The 17,146-nt window shown below is 39.9% G+C and overlaps 1 protein-coding gene across 24 annotated transcripts in view; it reads left to right on the forward strand.

Moving 5' to 3' along the window:
• Positions 1-17,146, forward strand: part of DBT (dihydrolipoamide branched chain transacylase E2) — a 106,239-nt gene that overhangs the window by 68,674 nt on the left and 20,419 nt on the right. For 16 of the 24 annotated variants that reach the window (XM_074000714.1, XM_074000733.1, XM_074000737.1 and 13 more), the window contains one exon: positions 293-2,692. In XM_074000714.1, the coding sequence (XP_073856815.1) occupies positions 293-460 (168 nt within the window). In that variant the 3' untranslated portion in view covers positions 461-2,692. Of the gene's footprint in view, positions 1-292; positions 2,693-16,024; positions 16,118-17,146 lie in introns of those variants that run through there. The other 8 variants (XR_012417231.1, XR_012417254.1, XR_012417230.1 and 5 more) reach the window with 2 other exon arrangements.

A 17,146-nucleotide genomic window follows, 5' to 3' on the forward strand; every position in this document is an offset into this window, starting at 1 on the left:
AGTAAAAAATTATTAAATATTTAAAATCTGAGATGAAAGTTAATGAATGTAGGTACAGGAATTGTACAAGGGATAGGAAGTACCTTGGAGAACTTCTGAAAGCTCCAGGCACATACTCGAAGATGGGAAGAATAGGAGTCAGCATTTTCAAAAGTCATTGGGGATGCCCATTTTTTTCTCTACTGTAGGAAGAAGGGTTTGCTTGATCTTACACCATTGTTAGAGCTTGAGCTTTGAGCAAGTGAGGGTTTACTCTTTGTTTTTTTTTTTTTTTTCTATTTTTCATTTCTAGGCCATTCCCCGATTTAACCAGAAAGGAGAAGTATATAAGGCACAGATAGTGAATGTGAGCTGGTCAGCTGATCACAGAGTTATTGATGGTGCTACAATGTCACGCTTCTCTAATTTGTGGAAATCCTACTTAGAAAACCCGGCTTTTATGCTACTAGATCTGAAATGAAGACCGATAAGACATTCTTGAACTTTTTGAGCTTCCAAAGAGTATGTAAACCCTAGCTGTGCCAGCACATGTTCATCTTTACAATTTGTATTGTAAATGATTTGTATCGTATGATTAAGGATCTAAGGTACAATATTTGTCACTGTTCTATTAGACTTTTTACTGAAAATGAATAATGGGGTAATAGTTCTCCTGGGGCTGTCACATTTTATAGGTCAGAGTGTGACTTCTTAATACGGTGCTGACATTTTTGTGTCAATGACTTGAAACTGGCAAGATTAACAAAATTAGGCAGGGCGTGGTGGCTCACGCCTGTAATCCCGGCACTTTGGGAGGCCGAGGTGGGCAGATCACCTGAGGTTAGGAGTTCGAGACCAGCCTGGCCAACATGGTGAAACCCCGCCTCTACTAAAAATATAAAAATTAGCCAGGTATGGTGGTGGGTGCCTATAATCCCAGCTACTCGGGAGGCTGAGGCAGGAGAATCGCTTGAACCTGGGAGGTGGAGGTTGCAGTGAGCTGAGATCGTGCCATTACACTTCATCCTGGGCAACAGAGCAAGACTCTGTCTCAAAAACAAAAAAAACAAAATTAATGTTACTAAAAGACAGGTAGCCATATACAGACAGTATATGCCCTATTTTTTTTAACTGATTCTTAATGACACTTTTTAATTATACTTAAGAAATGGAATTTATATGCAAAAATATTTCCCATTTCCCTGTTATGCTAATTGTTGTATAAAATAAGTGCAATTATACTTCTCTTTGGAGATATCCAAGAGTATATTCTTGCTCTGTATAGAGAACATCATCTGTAAATGTCTTATTTATATTAATTAATGTCTTTGAAAAGGGAAAAGTATAAACTGGCCTTAAAAATGTCCAATTATAGTTTTATAACCAGTCTATTAAAGGTGTTCGTTTAAAATGGATATACTTTTAGATTTTTGGTAATGGTTTGGTATTTTCTTGGGAAAGACCTTCACCTTTGCAAACTTCCCTCATGTAAGGAAGGTACTTTAAAGGTAGCAGCCACTGACTTTTCTTTTTTTTTTTTTTTTTAATTTCAGAAATCTACTTCCTTTTAACTTTTAGCTAAAAAATAGGATAAGAAATTAAGGTCTATTCCATTCTTCATATCCTGGGTAAGAATGTAAATAAGAGGAGAAGGAAGAATCTAATAGTAATTATGGATATAAAAAATACGAAATTTTATATAGAAATGAAGGTTTGATAATGATCATTTTGCTAAAGGTCTACTTTAATCAGAAATAGCATCAAGATTAATGTATCCAACATTTCCATTTGCATTCGGAAATCCATGTTGTTTCTAATATTGTCCAGTTGAAAACTGTATGCCAAAATTAGTTGTTTAAGTGAAGTTTTGTGACAGAAAAAAGGTTGTTTTAGTATCTACTTGGTTTTTCTCAAAATGGAAATAATTTTTAAATCAGGAAAGAATACATCAGCCAGGTGTGATGACTTGTAATTGTAATCCCAGTTATAGGAGAGGCCAAAGCAGGAGGATCACTTGAGGCCAGGAATTTGAGACCAGCCTGGGCAACATAGTGAGATCCCATCTCAAAAAAATTTTTTTTTAAATTAGCCTGGTGGCTCACGCCTGTAATTCCAGCACTTTGGGAGGCCAAGGCGGGCAGATCACCTGAGATCTGGAGTTCAAGACCACCCTGGCCAACATGGTGAAATCCCGTCTCTACAGTTTTGTAAAAATACAAAAAATTACCTGGGCCTTGCGGCGCACGCCTGTAGTCCCAGCTACTTGGGAGGCTGAGGCAGGAGAATTGCTTGAGCCCGACAGGTGGAGGTTACAGTGAGCAGAGATCACACCACTGCACTCCAGACTGGGCAACAGAGCAGCACTTTGTCTCCAAAAAAAAAAAAACTTAGCCATGTGTGGTGGTTTGCATCTGTAGTCCCAGCTACTCAGGAAGCTGAGACAGGAGGATCAATTGAGCCCAGGAGTTCAAAGCTGTAGTGAGCTGTCATTGTGCCACTATCCTCCGGTGTGGGTGACAGAGTGAGACCTGGTCTCTTAAAAAAAAAAAAAAATAGGTCAAATAAATGCTGTTATTGTAAAATTTCAGATAATACAAAGAGTTAACCAATAAAATAAAAAATCATTCATAATCTTACCACTATTAACATTTTGATGTATGTATCTGTATATATGGCTATTCTTTTTTATTAAAACAGGATCATAGTATAGCTACTATTTTATTATTTGATTTTTAAAATATAACATTATATTATGGGTAACCTTACATGTCAATAAACAATTCCACATTATCATGCTTTAAATGGCTGCATAGGCTGGGTGTGGTGGCTCACGCCTGTAATCCTACCACTTTGGGAGGCCAAGGCAGGTGGATCACAAGGTCAGGAGTTCGAGACCAGCCTGGCCAATATGGTGAAACCTCATCTCTATTGAAAATACAAAAATCAGCCAGGCATGGTGGCGGGCACCTGTAGTCCCAGCTACTCAGGAGGCTGAGGCAGGAGAATTGCTTGAACCAGAGGCGGAGGTTGCAGTGAGCCAAGATCGCGCCACTGCACTCCAGCCTGGATGATAGAGCGAGACTCTGTCTCAAAATAAATAAATAAATAAATGCCTGCATAGTATTCCATTGTATGCATTTATTATACATTCAAACATTAAACATCTACCATACCATGAGCTGAGATTGTGCCATTGCACTCCAGCCTGGGCAACGGAGCAAGACTCTCTCTCTCTCTCTCTCTCTCTATATATATATATATATGTATATATATACACACACACATACACACAGGCACGCACACACACATACACACACACACACATATCCAGGACAGCTTTTGATTTGTCTTTCTTGGTTCATGTGCCTGTCATTGTGGGCAGGAGAATAGAATACTCTGTCCACACTTGAGTCTTATGGTCACCTTTGGAGCCTAGGAGTCAGCCATCCTCATTCAACTACATGAATCGAGAATGGGAATCTGGGAGAAATTTTTTCTGGGCAGATTAAAAAGGAAATGAACTATGTAAAGTGAGGCATTGCCTTCCCACCCCATCCCACCTCAGTTCATGTTAAATTATGAATTTTTCTAAGAGAGTTCTTTAATGACGTGGATAGAGAGGAAGCTGAGGTAGCAGTAGAGTAAGGAGTGGAAGGCAAATACACAAGATACTACTAAACTGTGAGGCTGTTTGTTGCAATTGCAAGATTTTATAATTTCTCCAACAAAGAACATTTGTATTTTCTTCCCGGTTTAAGTTCAATGTTAATTTGAGAAATAATTCTACTCTCAAACTTCATGCTGTGCTGACAGTTCAACTGATGCTGTCAAAATACGAATTACTAGTTTCAGTATTCTCTATTCATCTGATTTTTCTTAAAATGGTTGCATGTTAATATACTTACTAACTTTAATGCTCTACTCTTATACTGGCACCTTAATTGTGGTAAAAGGAAAAAGGTTAAGTTAAAATTTCCAAGCCTAGTTATTTGGTCAAACAGAAGATTAACAGAACTCCATGGCTTACCATAGGGATATTTATCAAGAGAAAAAGAAGATACATATTTGAATTTACATGACACTTTCTGTGAAATATCTGGATTACCAGATTAGTCTGAAACAAATACCTTCCAGATTCTACAATGCATGCCCAAGGCATTCTTTACAGTACCTGTTTGGGTCTTTTCTTCTAATTTTAAGCACCTATCCAAACATCTTCCAAAGGCTTGTCATAATAAGCAAATAACCTCAGTGCAGACAAAGTGATTTAACCTAAGAACCTTGAATTTCTCTCCTTTTCACCTCAAAATTTCTATTCTCACACTTTGTTTCTTTTTGTTTCTCTTTCCGAGAAGTGGTTCTCCATCAGCAAATACCAACTTTTTTCTGCCCTCTATTATTTATTCCATCTCTTCCTCCTGATCCCTGCCCTGTGTTGAACCCCATTGCCCCACTTGGATCCTTCAGTCTCTTCCTCACATCCAGAACTGAACCAGATTTACTCCCTTAGCACACTGATTAAAATTTATTTCCATTTCCTTATGGAGGAGGTATTAGAACCTGATCCCAGAACTCTGCAAATTTCAGTGTGGCAGGGTAATGTTATGTGTCCATAAACCTGGTTCCTTTTCTTTCAGCCTGCAGTTAGGTAGGGCCATGTCATTTATTTGTAACTATTAGCATATGGGTATATGGGTTGAAGTAATGTAGGCCATTTCCAGACATGGCCCATAACACTTCTCAAGAGATTCTTCACATTCTGTCTCTTCCCCTCCAACATGCACCCTTCAAGGTTGAAGATGGCACCACACAAGAGAGAAGGAGCCAGTGTTCCAAATGACTAGACAGAGCAGAATGCTGTCCTTCCTACACCCTAGCCCTGATCGGTTTGGATGTGATACAGTTGAATAATACACTTTTATTGTTTTAAGACATTAATATTTTGACATTAATCTGCTAGTCTCATTAGTAAAACTTGAACTCTGAGGTGTCTAATGCGGTAGACTCCAGCCACATGTAGCTATTTAAATTTAAATTTTAATTAATCAAAATTCAACTCAGATATACTAGCCACATTTCAATTGCTCAGTAGTCACACTAATTAATTTAAATTTAAATTTAAATAGCTACATGTGGCTTATAGCGCCATACTTGGATAGCACAGATGTAGACTATTTCCATCAACACAGAAAATTCTATTGGATAGTGCTGCCTTAACTCATAAGACGGAAATGTTCTTATTTTTTAAATAGTCCCTAAAACAAACAAAAAACAAAGAACTCCCTTCTTCTCTAATGGCAAATTTCAGTTTGCCTAAAAGAAGACTCAGAATGCTTTTCTTATATTGTTACCTCGGACTGCCACTAAATGAATACATTTCCTGGGTTGCTCCTTCTGCCAGACTTCTTGAATGGGTGATCTTTAACTCCTTGCAATCCTGGCTTTTTTCCCCACTGCTCACCTGTCATCATTGTTGGCCACAACTCCTACCCAGATGTCTCCTAAATAGTTCTCTGAACCCCTCTGTCCGATCTATAGACATTCATTCCAATGCTTTAGCATGTCAAGGTCATCAGATGACTCACCTCAGACAGTCACACAGACCAGGTCAACTATGAACTATTTATGCCAAACCTAACATGATTCATATTATCCTTGCTATCCCATCAAAATAACCACAGGCTTTTTAAAATTTTTTTGAGGCAAAGTCTCACTCTGTCACCCCGACTAGAGTGCAGTGGCGTGATCTCGGCTCCGCGCTCTGCAACCTCCATCTCCTGGGTTCAAACAATGCTCATTCCTCAGACTCCCGAGTAGCTGGGATTACAGGCATGCATCATCATGCCTGGCTAATTTTTCTATTTTTAGCAGAGACGGGGTTTCGCCGTGTTGGCCAGGCTGGTCTTGAACTCCTGGCCTCAAGTGATCTGCGTGCCTCCGCCTCACAAAGCGCTGGGATTACAGGCATGCACCACCATGCCTGGCCTGCAGCGTCCTTTATTTTACAAAAGGCATTACCATTTAAACACTGAAGATAGCATGAATCTCTGAAGTTTGCAAGTTCAGAATAAAATGGAAATGAAAATTCATTATGTGACCGTCTCAGTACTGAGCACAAAGGCTTTTAACCACAAGCAAATTAATATGCTAGCCAGACCCTGTGAGAGAACTCCAGGCCAGCTTGCTAAAACTGAGCAGGAGAATTTGGAGACACTCCAGAGGAGAGCCACAGAAAGAACTGAAGCATGACAAGAATAATTGCAGTTCTGTTATAGATAGGTCATCTATATCAGGCTTTTATGGAGTACCATGTGGAATGTTACAATGCAAAGCATGGGGAACAGCTGTTGTGAGTCTTAACAAGAGATAGGACAGAAGAAATGAGAACAGGTGGAAGATCAAGAATTTAGGTTTGGTATGGAGAAAGATGAACAGTCAAAGAAAGGGATTCACACTGATTTTTGGCTGAGCAGAAGGCAGAGTCTCCTCCAATGGGCAATGCAAGTGCCCCCACCCATCTACACCCCAAGAAGAGCCATCAAACCGTATTAAACTTGGAAAAAGCTATTTAACTTCAAGTGTGCTGCAAGAAAACTTCATAACAGTTCCCAACATGTGCTAAAAAGCAAAGTCCAAAAAGACCATAAAGTCTGTAGAGAAGTTGGAAGAGTGCAGTCAGCTATAAAAACCTAGCAATTTAATTTCTTAGAAAAATGTAGCTGGAGTTCAAACTGTAGTAACAAAGGCAAGTAAATTAAGTTGTGGGCAGGTGTAATTAAGTTAATAGGAATGGCAGGGATGAATATAAATCAGAACAGGACTAACAGTTTGAAACATTAGGTATTCAAATGCTCAGAACTGATGAGCCAAGCCACTACGCTAACAACTCTGCAAACCAAAGGTTTCACAAATTGCACAAGAACCTGGCCTCGATCCCATTGTGCTGCTGGCGTAAGATTAGAAGGGCCTGTTGGTTCAAATGTTGCTTTGGTCAGAGCAGGACAAACTTGCCACAGCAAAGATATCATTTTTAAAAACCACCACTGTCCTTTAGTGCACTAATTTCTCTAATAATTAGGTGTATATTAGAAATAATGATATATAAGTGCAGTATACTCCAGTTTCAACAGAATGGTGTCATTTCTGTAAAATGTTGATTTTCAGATTGTCATACTTTCTAAGTACAAAAATTTGTCACAGCTTCCATATTTACAAGATATTAAACATTCTGTACAATATTTGTAGAAATATGAAAAACCAATTTTTGTAGTTGCCTTTTGAAATGTATACAAAATATCCAATGTGGGCAACATGGTAAAACGTCATCTCTACAAAAAAAAAAAATGTATATATATATACACACACAAAAAGTTAGCCGGGCATGGTGGTGCACGCCTGTGGTCCCAGCTACCTGGGAAGCTGAGGTGAGATCACCTGTGCCCAGGAGGTGGAAGCTGCAGTGAACTGTGATTGCACCACTGCCCTCCAGCCTGAGTGACAGAGTGAGACTTTGTCTCAAACAAAAAGAAACATATACAAAATATATTAGAAAGTTGGGTTAATATCTGTCAAACAAAGGATTACAAAATTTGCACAGGATTATGTGTGTAAAAAGTTTTAAATTCAGTATAGCTTTCATTTCCACAGAACTAAAAGTAGTGCATAAAAACAAAAGTGGGGTGAGCATATCTTTTTAATTTGCTCTGCAGTAAAAAGTATCTCAGTCAACATAAAGGAAGCCAGTGCCATTTCTGTATCATTTGACATAGAACGGGTCTTGTTTTTTGTTTTGTTTTTCTTTTGAAGAAAGACTTTTATGTCTTCTATTCTTCTGATTTGGAATTTAAATTACCCCCAATAAGTTTGCATAATATTCTGATCACTACTGCTTAGGTGGTATATTTCTTATGAGAATTATCTTTACATATTGGGAAAAACTATGGCAACCACTTCATTCATCAGAGAAATCGTGTTTTGTTCACTTGTATTTTGTTTGCTAAATGACATTGGTTATTTAGACTCATGGCATGCTTTTTCTCAAATGAAGATTTAAAAGTCATTTCCAATGTCCGTCTAACTTCTAGCCAATTCCCAGTAGGCTATAGAATAAACGGTTTTCACATAATAGTCTCTAGTGTCTCCACTGTTGATTGGTTTACAGAAATGATGGTGGTGGTGGTGGTGGTGATGGTGGGGTGTGTGCATGTGTGTGTGTGAAAAATGACAACTGGCACAAAACAAGCCTAAAAATCAGAAGTACATTTTAATTCCTAGTTAAAAACATTAACTTTTTATTCATAAAATACATATTTAATAATAGAAAAAAGAAAAGGGAATAATTTGCACTTAAAATGAACAATTTTTCTTAGCAATTTTACTAACTTAAATATTTAAGGTATTAAAAGATTGAAACTGGGCCGGGCTTATGCCTGTAATCCCAGCACTTTGGGAGGCTGAGGTGGGCAGATCACTTGAGGTCAGGAGTTTGAGACCAGCCTGGCCAACATGGTGAAACACTATCTCTGCTAAAAAATACAAAAATTAGCTGGGCATGGTGGGTGCCTGTAATCCCAGCTACTTGGGAGGCTGAGGCAGGAAAATCGCTTGAACCCAGGAGTTGAAGGTTGCAGTGAGCCCAGATGGCACCACTGCACTCCAGCCTGGGTAACAGAGAGAGACTCTGTCTCAGAAAAAAAAAAAAAAAAAAAGATTGAAACTGGGCAAATGCAGCAGAAGTCATATGTGACTGACTGGAATCAGAGTTTAAGGTCCAGGGGAAAGACATTGGGTGTCCACCAGCATTTCCGACCTCTCCTTAGATAGAAATAGTCTCTGTTTTGTGAGACCAAGTGGTGCAAGTTAGGATGTAGCCATAACTTTCCAATATAAATCTCCAAATATGGAGAAGAATGACCCATTAACATTCGGCAAGTGTACAGTCTGTTATTTAAGAGTTTTCCTTGCATAGACACACAGACACACACACCTCCATCCACCCAACCTTACCTGGAAGATTTCCACATAAAAGAATATCGGTGTTCACAACAGGGTAGTACTGGCATAAAGACAGACATAAAGACCAATGGAATAGAATAGAGGCCCAGAAATAAACCTTCACATATATGGTCAAATGTCTTTCTGACAAGGGTGCCGAGACAATTCATGCTCTTGTGAAAGGGGAAAGGACAGTCTTTTCAGCAAGTGGTACTAGGAACACTAGAATGAAGAATACAAAAGAATGAAGTAGGACCCTGCTATGGTCTGAATGTTGTGTCCCCCCGATTAATTCATATGTTGAAACCTAATCCCCAAGGTGATGTATTAAGAAGTGGGGCTTTGGGGAGATAATTAGATCATAAGGACATTGCCTTCGTAAATGGGATTAGTGCCCTTATAAAAGAGGCCCTGAAGGAGCTTGTTTCACCTATGAGGATACAGGGAGAAAGTACTACCTGTGAGGAATACACCCTCACCAAACACCAAATCTGCTGGTGCCTTGATCTGGGACTTCCCAGCCTCCAGAACTATGAGCAATAAATTCTATCATTTAGAAATTGTCCAGTCTTGGCTGGGTGCAGTGGCTTATGCCTGTAATCCCAGCATTCTGCAGGCTGAGGCTGATGGATTGCTTAAGCTCAGGAGTTTGAGACCAGCCTGGGCAATATAGTGAAACCCCAACTCTATCAAAAATACAAAAAAAGAAATTAGTTGGGCATGGTGGTGCATGCCTGTAGTCCCAGCTACTCAGGAGGCTGAGGTCAGAGGACTACTTGGGCCCAGGAGGTGGAGGTTGCAGTGCGTGATCACACCACTGCACTCCAGCCTGGGTGAGACTCTGTCTCAAAAAAAAAAAAAGGAAAAGAAAAAGAAACTACCCATTGTATCTCAGATGTAAGGATGGATCAATGTACACGAATCTATAAATGTGATACACCACGTTAATACACTAAAAGAACTATTTGATCATTTCAATAGATGTAAAAAAATATTTGACACAATTCAGCACCCTTTCATTTTAAAAACTCAGCAAATTAGGTATAGAAGGAATGTACCTCAACACAAGAAAGATCAGATGTGACAAACCCACAGCCAACATTATACTCAATGGTGAAAACCGGAAAGTTTTTTCTATAAGATCAGGAACAAGACAAGTATGCTGTATTAATCTGTTCTCTCACTGCTATAAAGATACTACCAAAAGAGGCTCAATTGATGCACAGTTCTTCATGGCTGGAGAGGCCTCAGGAAACTTACAATCATAGCAGAAGACAAAGGGGAAGCAAAGCTTGTCTTACATGGCAGCAGGCAAGAGAGAGAGCAAGAAGGGGGAAGCACCAGACACTTATCAAACAACCAGATCTTGTGAGAACTCACTCATTATCACAAGAACAGCATGGGGGAAACCTCCCCCATGATCCAATCGCCTCCCACCAAGTCCCTCCCTTGACATGTGGGGATTACAATTCTAATTACAATTTGATATGAGATTTGGGTGGGGACACAGCCAAACCATATCAGATGCCCACACCTGTCACTTCTACTCAATATACTGTAAGTTTTAGCCAAAGCAATTAGGCCAGATAAAGAAATAAAAGGCATACAAATTGGAAAGGAAAATGTTAAATTGTCCCTGTTTACAGATGACATGACCTTATATATTAAAAAACTCTAAAGACTGCACCAAAAAAACAAAACAAAACTGTTAGAACTAATAAACAAAGTCAGTAAACTTGCAGGATATAAAATTAACATACAAAAATCAGTTGTGTTTCTATACACTAACAACAAACTATTGAGAGACAGGACTAGCTGGATTTCCTAGGCCGACTAAGAATCCCTAAGCCTAGCTAGGAAGGTGACCACATCTACCTTTAAAAACAGGGCTTGCAACTTAGCCCACACCTGACCAATCAGAGAGCTCACTAAAATGCTAATTAGGTAAAAACAGGAGGTAAAGAAATAGCCAATCATCTACTGCCTGAGAGCACAGCGGGAGGGACAAGGATTAGGATATAAATCCAGGCATTTGAGCTGGCAAAGGCAACCCCCTTTGGGTCCCCTCCCCTTATATGGTAGCTCTGTTTTCACTCTATTAAATCTTGCAGCTGCACTCTTCTGGTACCTGTCCGTTATGGCTCCAGCTAAGCTTTCGCTGGCCGTCCACCACTGCTGTTTGCCGCCGTCCCAGACCCGCTGCTGATTTCCATCCCTCAGGATCCAGCAGGGTGTCCGATGTGCTCCTGATCTAGCGAGGCGCCCATTGCTGCTCCCTATCGGGCTAAAGGCTTGCTATTTTTCCTGCAGGGCTAAGTGCCTGGGTTCATCCTAATTGAGCTGAACACTAGTCACTGGGTTCCACGGTTCTCATCCGTGACCCACGGCTTCTAATAGAGCCTATAACACCACATGGCCCAAGATTCCATTCCTTGGAATCCCTGAGACCAAGAACCCCAGGTCAGAGAACACGAGGTTTGCCACCATCTTAGAAGTGGCTCGCCACCATCTTGGGAGCTCTGGGAGCAAGGACCTCCGGTAACACTATCCAAAAAGGAAATTAAAAAATCTTTTACAATAGCTAGAAAGAAAAAAAAACTTAGAAATAAATTCAACTACAGAGGCGAAAGATCTGTCCACTGCAAACTATAAAACATTGATGAAAAAAATTGAAGACATAAACGAAAAGATATCCCATGTTCATAGATTGGAAGAATTAATATTGTTCAAGTGTCCATCCTACCCAAAGTGATCTACAGATTCAATGCAATCTCTATCAAAATCCTAATGACAGTTTTCACAGAAATAGAATAAACAATCCTAAAGTTTATGTGGAACCGCAAAAGACTTCAAATAGCCAAAGCAATCTTGAACAAAAAGAACAAAGCTGGGGTGTTGACACTACCTGACTTCAAAATATACCACACCGCTACAGTAATCAAAACAGCATGATAAGGCTGGACACAGTGACCCATGCCTATAATCACAACACTTTGGGAGGCTGAGGCAGGAGGATTGCTTGAGCCCAGGAGTTCAAGACCAGCCTGGGCAACACAGGCAGAACCTGTCTCTGCAAAAAAGTTTTAAAATGCTGGGTATGGTGGCGTGTGCCTGTGGCCCCAGCTACTCAGGAGACTGAGGTGGGAGGATTGCTTGGGCCTGGGAGGTCTAGATTGCAAAGAGTTCTGATTGTACCACTGCACTCTATCCTGGGCAACACAGTGAGATCCTGCCTCAAGAAAGGCTGCAAGAAAACAGCATGATAGCCAGGTGCAGAGGCACATGCCTGTAGTCCCAGCTACTAGGGAGGCTAAGACAGGAGGACTGCTGGAGCCCAGGAGTTCAACGCCAACCTGGGCAACACAGTGAGACCCTGTCTCTCAAAATACAAATAGGTAAAACAGTATGGTACTGGCATAAAACAGACACAGACCAATAGAACAGAATAGAAGGCCCAGAAATAAATTCATACATTTATGGTCAATTGATGTTTTGTTTATTTGTTTTGAGATAGGGTCTCCCTTTGTCACCCAGGCTGAAATGCAGTGATGCTATCATAGCCTACTGCAGCCTTGAGCTCTTGGGCTCAAAGGATCCTCCTGCCTCACCTTCCTGAATAGCTAAGGTTACAGGTGTGCCCCATCATGCCCAGCTAATTAAAACCTTTTTATTTTTATTTTTTGTAGAGGCAGGGGCTTGCTATGTTGCCCAGGTTGGTTTCACACTCCTGACCTCAAGCAGTCCACACATCTCAGTCTCGCAATGTGCTTGGATTACAGGAATAAGCCAATATGCCCAGCCAATAGTCAACTGATTTTTGACAAAGGTGCCAAGAACACACAATTAGCAAAGAACACTCTCTTCACTCAATGGTTTTGGGACAACTGGATATCCATAGGCAGGGGAATAAAACTAATATTTCATGCTACATTAAAAAATAAGCTATAAATGAATTAAAGACTTAAATATAAGGCCTAAAACTGTAAAACCACTAGAAGAAACCGTAGAAGAAAAGCTCCATGACATTCATCTGGGCAATGATTTTTTTTTTTTGACACAAATCCAGAAGCACAGGCAACAAAAACAAACATTGACAAATGGGATTACATCAAACTAAAAATCTCTTGCATGGTTGAGGACACAATCAACAGAGTGAAGAGACAACCTATCTGCAAATCATACATCCAATAAGGGGTGAATATAATAATAATAAAAAAAAAGACACTCAAACAACTCAGCAATGAGAAAACAAAGAACCCAATTTAAAAATTGGCCAAGGATCTGAGTAGACATTTCTCCAAAGAAGACATAAAAATATCCAACAGGTACATGAAAAAGTACCTCAAATCAACGATCCTCAGAGAAATGCTAATTAAAATCACAGTGAGCTATCACCTCACACCTGTTAGAATGACTGTTATCAAAAAGACAAAAGATAACACGTGTTGGAGAGGATGTGGAGAAAAGGAGACCCTTGCACATTGTTGGTGGGAATGTAAATTAGTACAGCCTGTGTGAAAAACAGTATGGAGGTTACTAAAAAAATTAAAAATGGAAAAACTACTATAGGATTCATTAATCCCGTACTAAGTACATATCCAAAGTAAAGGAAATCAGTATGTCAAACAGATAGCTGCACCCTGATGCTTATTGCAGCATTATTCACACTAGCCAAGATGAAATAAACCTAAGTGTTCATCAATAGATGAATGGATAAAGAAAATGCATATATACACAATGGAGTGTTATTCGGCCTTGAAAAAGGAAGAAATCCTGTCACTAGCAACAACATGAATAAATGTGGAAAACATTATATTAAGTGAAATAAGCCAGGAACAGAAACACAAATATACCACTTAATTTCACCTATATGTGGGATCTAAAAAAATTGAACTCATAGAAGTAGAGAATATGATGGTTACCAGGGACTTGGGGGAGGCTTTGGGGAACAGACAAACTACCTATTTCTTTTTTTTTTTTTTTTTTTTTTTTTGAGACGAGTCTCGTCCTGTCACCCAGGCTGGAGTGCAGTGGCGTGATCTCAGCTCACTGCAAGCTCTACCTCCCGGGTTCACATCATTCTCCTGCCTCAGCCTCCTGAGTAGCTGGGACTACAGGCACCCGCCGCCATGCCTGGCTAATTTTTTTGTATTTTAGTACAGATGGGGTTTCACTGTGTTATCAAAGACGGTCTCGATCTCCTGACTTCGTGATCCACCCGCCTCGGCCTCCCAAAGTGCTGGGATTACAGGCATGAGCCACCACGCACAGTCCAAACTACCTATTTCAAAAAAATTTTTTATAGCAGCCTGAGCAGACTAAGACAGACCCTTACCCAATATCATGTATAAAAATTAACTCAAAACAGATCAAAGACCTAAATGTAAGATCCAAAACTATAAAACTCTAAGAAGTAAACATAGGTGAAATGCTGCACAACATTAGATTTGGCAATGATGTATTGGATAAGACACCAAAAGCATAGGCCACAAAAGAAAAAAAAAATAGACTGGGTGAGGTGGATCAGGCCTGTAATCTCAGTACTTTGGAAGGCAGAAGTGGGAGGATTGCTTGAGGCCGGGGTTCGAGGTTACAGTGAGCTACAATTGCGCCACTGCATTTCAGCCTGGGAAACAGAGTGAGACCCTATCTCTTAAAAAAAGATAGACTGGATATCATAAAATTTTTTAAATTTGTGCATCAAAAGACACTATTAAGAGAGTAAAAAGGCAACCCACAGAATGGGATAAAATATTTGCAAGTACTGTATCTAATAAGAGATTAATATCCAGAATATTGTCATTCACCACTTAATGATGGGGATACCTCCTGAGAAAAGCCTCATTTGGTGATTTTGCCATGGTGAGAACAACATAGAGTGTATTCTATGTGGTAAAATACACATAACATTAAATTTACCATCTTGACCATTTTTAAGTGTACAGTTCAGTGGTATTAAACACATTCATAATATTGTGCAACCATCACCACCATCTATCTCCATAATTTTTTTTATTTGTCCTTTTGTAACTGGCTTACTTGCCATAATGTCCTCAAGAATCATCCATGTCGTAGACTTTGTCAGAATTCCAGAACTACGTTACAGTACTTGCCTAGTAAGGGGGTTGCTGCTGCTGACCCCAGAACCAGCTACATCTGCTGAGGTTAGGCAACTCTTGCTGCCAAAACAAACCCCAGAATATACTGTCTTTGCTGCTACCCATGCCAGCAAAAATGGACACTAGCGACACGAGTCACCCAACAGAGCCCTTTGTTGGTGTATATAATTAGTGGAAACTTAGTAGTGTGTAAAATTAGTCACATACCCCATTCCAGTAGCAAGGGAGGCTGGGATTTTTTTTTTCCCCCTTCAAATTCTAACTTGGAAAGGTAGGATTCATGATGTGGGGGATTATAAAAATGTGGAGGATATTCAAAAGATTTTGGACAGTTATAAATGACAGATATTCATTATGTAGTGCCTGTCTCTTCCTTCACATTCACTCTCTATATCCCTCTAAAGTCACCAAAATTCTGGCTAATTTGCCTCATAAATAGCTCAGGCATCTATTCACTTTCTCTATCCTCCCTGACCTGTCTTTAGTGTAAGTCACTCCATGGGGATGGGAAATAAGAAGTAGATAAGGGAAGGAGAAGAGAGATGCCTTGAAATTTGTGAGTTCTCTAGAAATACTGTCAAATTAAAATTTAATTGTAGGTAGTGCCAAGGCAGAAAGAAATCTAAATTTTCTCCAGAGTAACAATATATTGTTCTTTTTAACTGAATCAAAACTCCCTGGATCTCTCTCTCTCTCTTTTTTTTTTCTTCAGACAAGGAACGCTCTGTTGCCCAGGCTGGAGTGCAGTGGCACCATCACAGCTTGACCTCCCTGGCTCAAAATATCCTCCCACCTCAGTCTCCCAAGTAGCTGAGACTACAGGAACACACCACTACACCTGGCTAGTTTTCTTTTTCTTTTTTTTTTTTTTTTATGGAGACAGGACCACCATGCCTGGCTACTTTAACTTTTTTTTTTTTTTTTTTTGGTAGAGACAACGTCTCGCTCTGTTGCTCAGGCTGGTCTCCAGCTCCTGGGTTCAAGTGATCCTACCATCTTGGCCTCTCAAAGTGCTGGGACTACAGGTGTGAGATCTTGATTTTTACTTATGAACATATCCAAGCACTCCGTATGTGTTGGGTGGTGTACACTCTTGGGACAGGGAAGTTAGAGTTTCAATTGTGGCCATGGCTTCTTTACTCTTTCTGTGATCTTGAGCAGTCCCACAACTCTTAGAACTTAATTCGTTATAGAAGTGTTAGAGAATTTCTGTGAGATAATCAGGCATAAATTTTTAAAGCACCAATATTGCTGAGATGTCCAAATGACTATGTAAATTATGACCCACCTACATGCTAAACTACTATATGGCCATTAAAAAGAATGACGCTGGCCGGGCGCGGTGGCTCAAGCCTGTAATCCCAGCACTTTGGGAGGCCGAGGCGGGTGGATCACGAGGTCAGGAGATCGAGACTATCCTGGCTAACATGGTGAAACCCCGTCTCTACTAAAAATACAAAAAACTAGCCGGGCGTGGTGGCGGGCGCCTGTAGTCTCAGCTACTTGGGAGGCTGAGGCGGGAAAATGGCGTGAACCCGGGAGGCGGAGCTTGCAGTGAGCCGAGATCACGCCACTGCACTCCAGCCTGGGAGACACAGCGAGACTCCGTCTCAAAAAAAAAAATAAAAAATAAAAAATAAATAAATAATAAAAAAAATAAAAAGAATGACGCTGCTCTAAATATACTAATATGAAACAGTTTCCAAGATATCCTAAGTGAAGAAAAGACAGTATAGAACAATGTATATAGTATGCTACCATTTTTGTAGGTGTTCATGCCTTCACATCTGTGTTACTTTTAAGGGATATAGGTATATTTAAGCTTGTAAATTCACAGACCATCTTTGTAAGGGTACACAAGGAACTGGCAATAGTGGTTGCCTTCAGAGAAGAGAACTTGAAGAGAACCTCCCTACTGGAGGCAGGGATGGTGGAAGGGGTAGGGGATGGAGACAGTGGAGATTGAGCTTTTGAATTTTGTTCCATGTGTATATATTATAAATTCAAAATAAAGATATAGTTTATTTTTTAAGAACCTGGAATTAAGTCCTATC

This window comes from Macaca fascicularis, chromosome 1 (assembly GCF_037993035.2).
Source record: "Macaca fascicularis isolate 582-1 chromosome 1, T2T-MFA8v1.1".
NCBI lineage: Eukaryota > Metazoa > Chordata > Mammalia > Primates > Cercopithecidae > Macaca > Macaca fascicularis.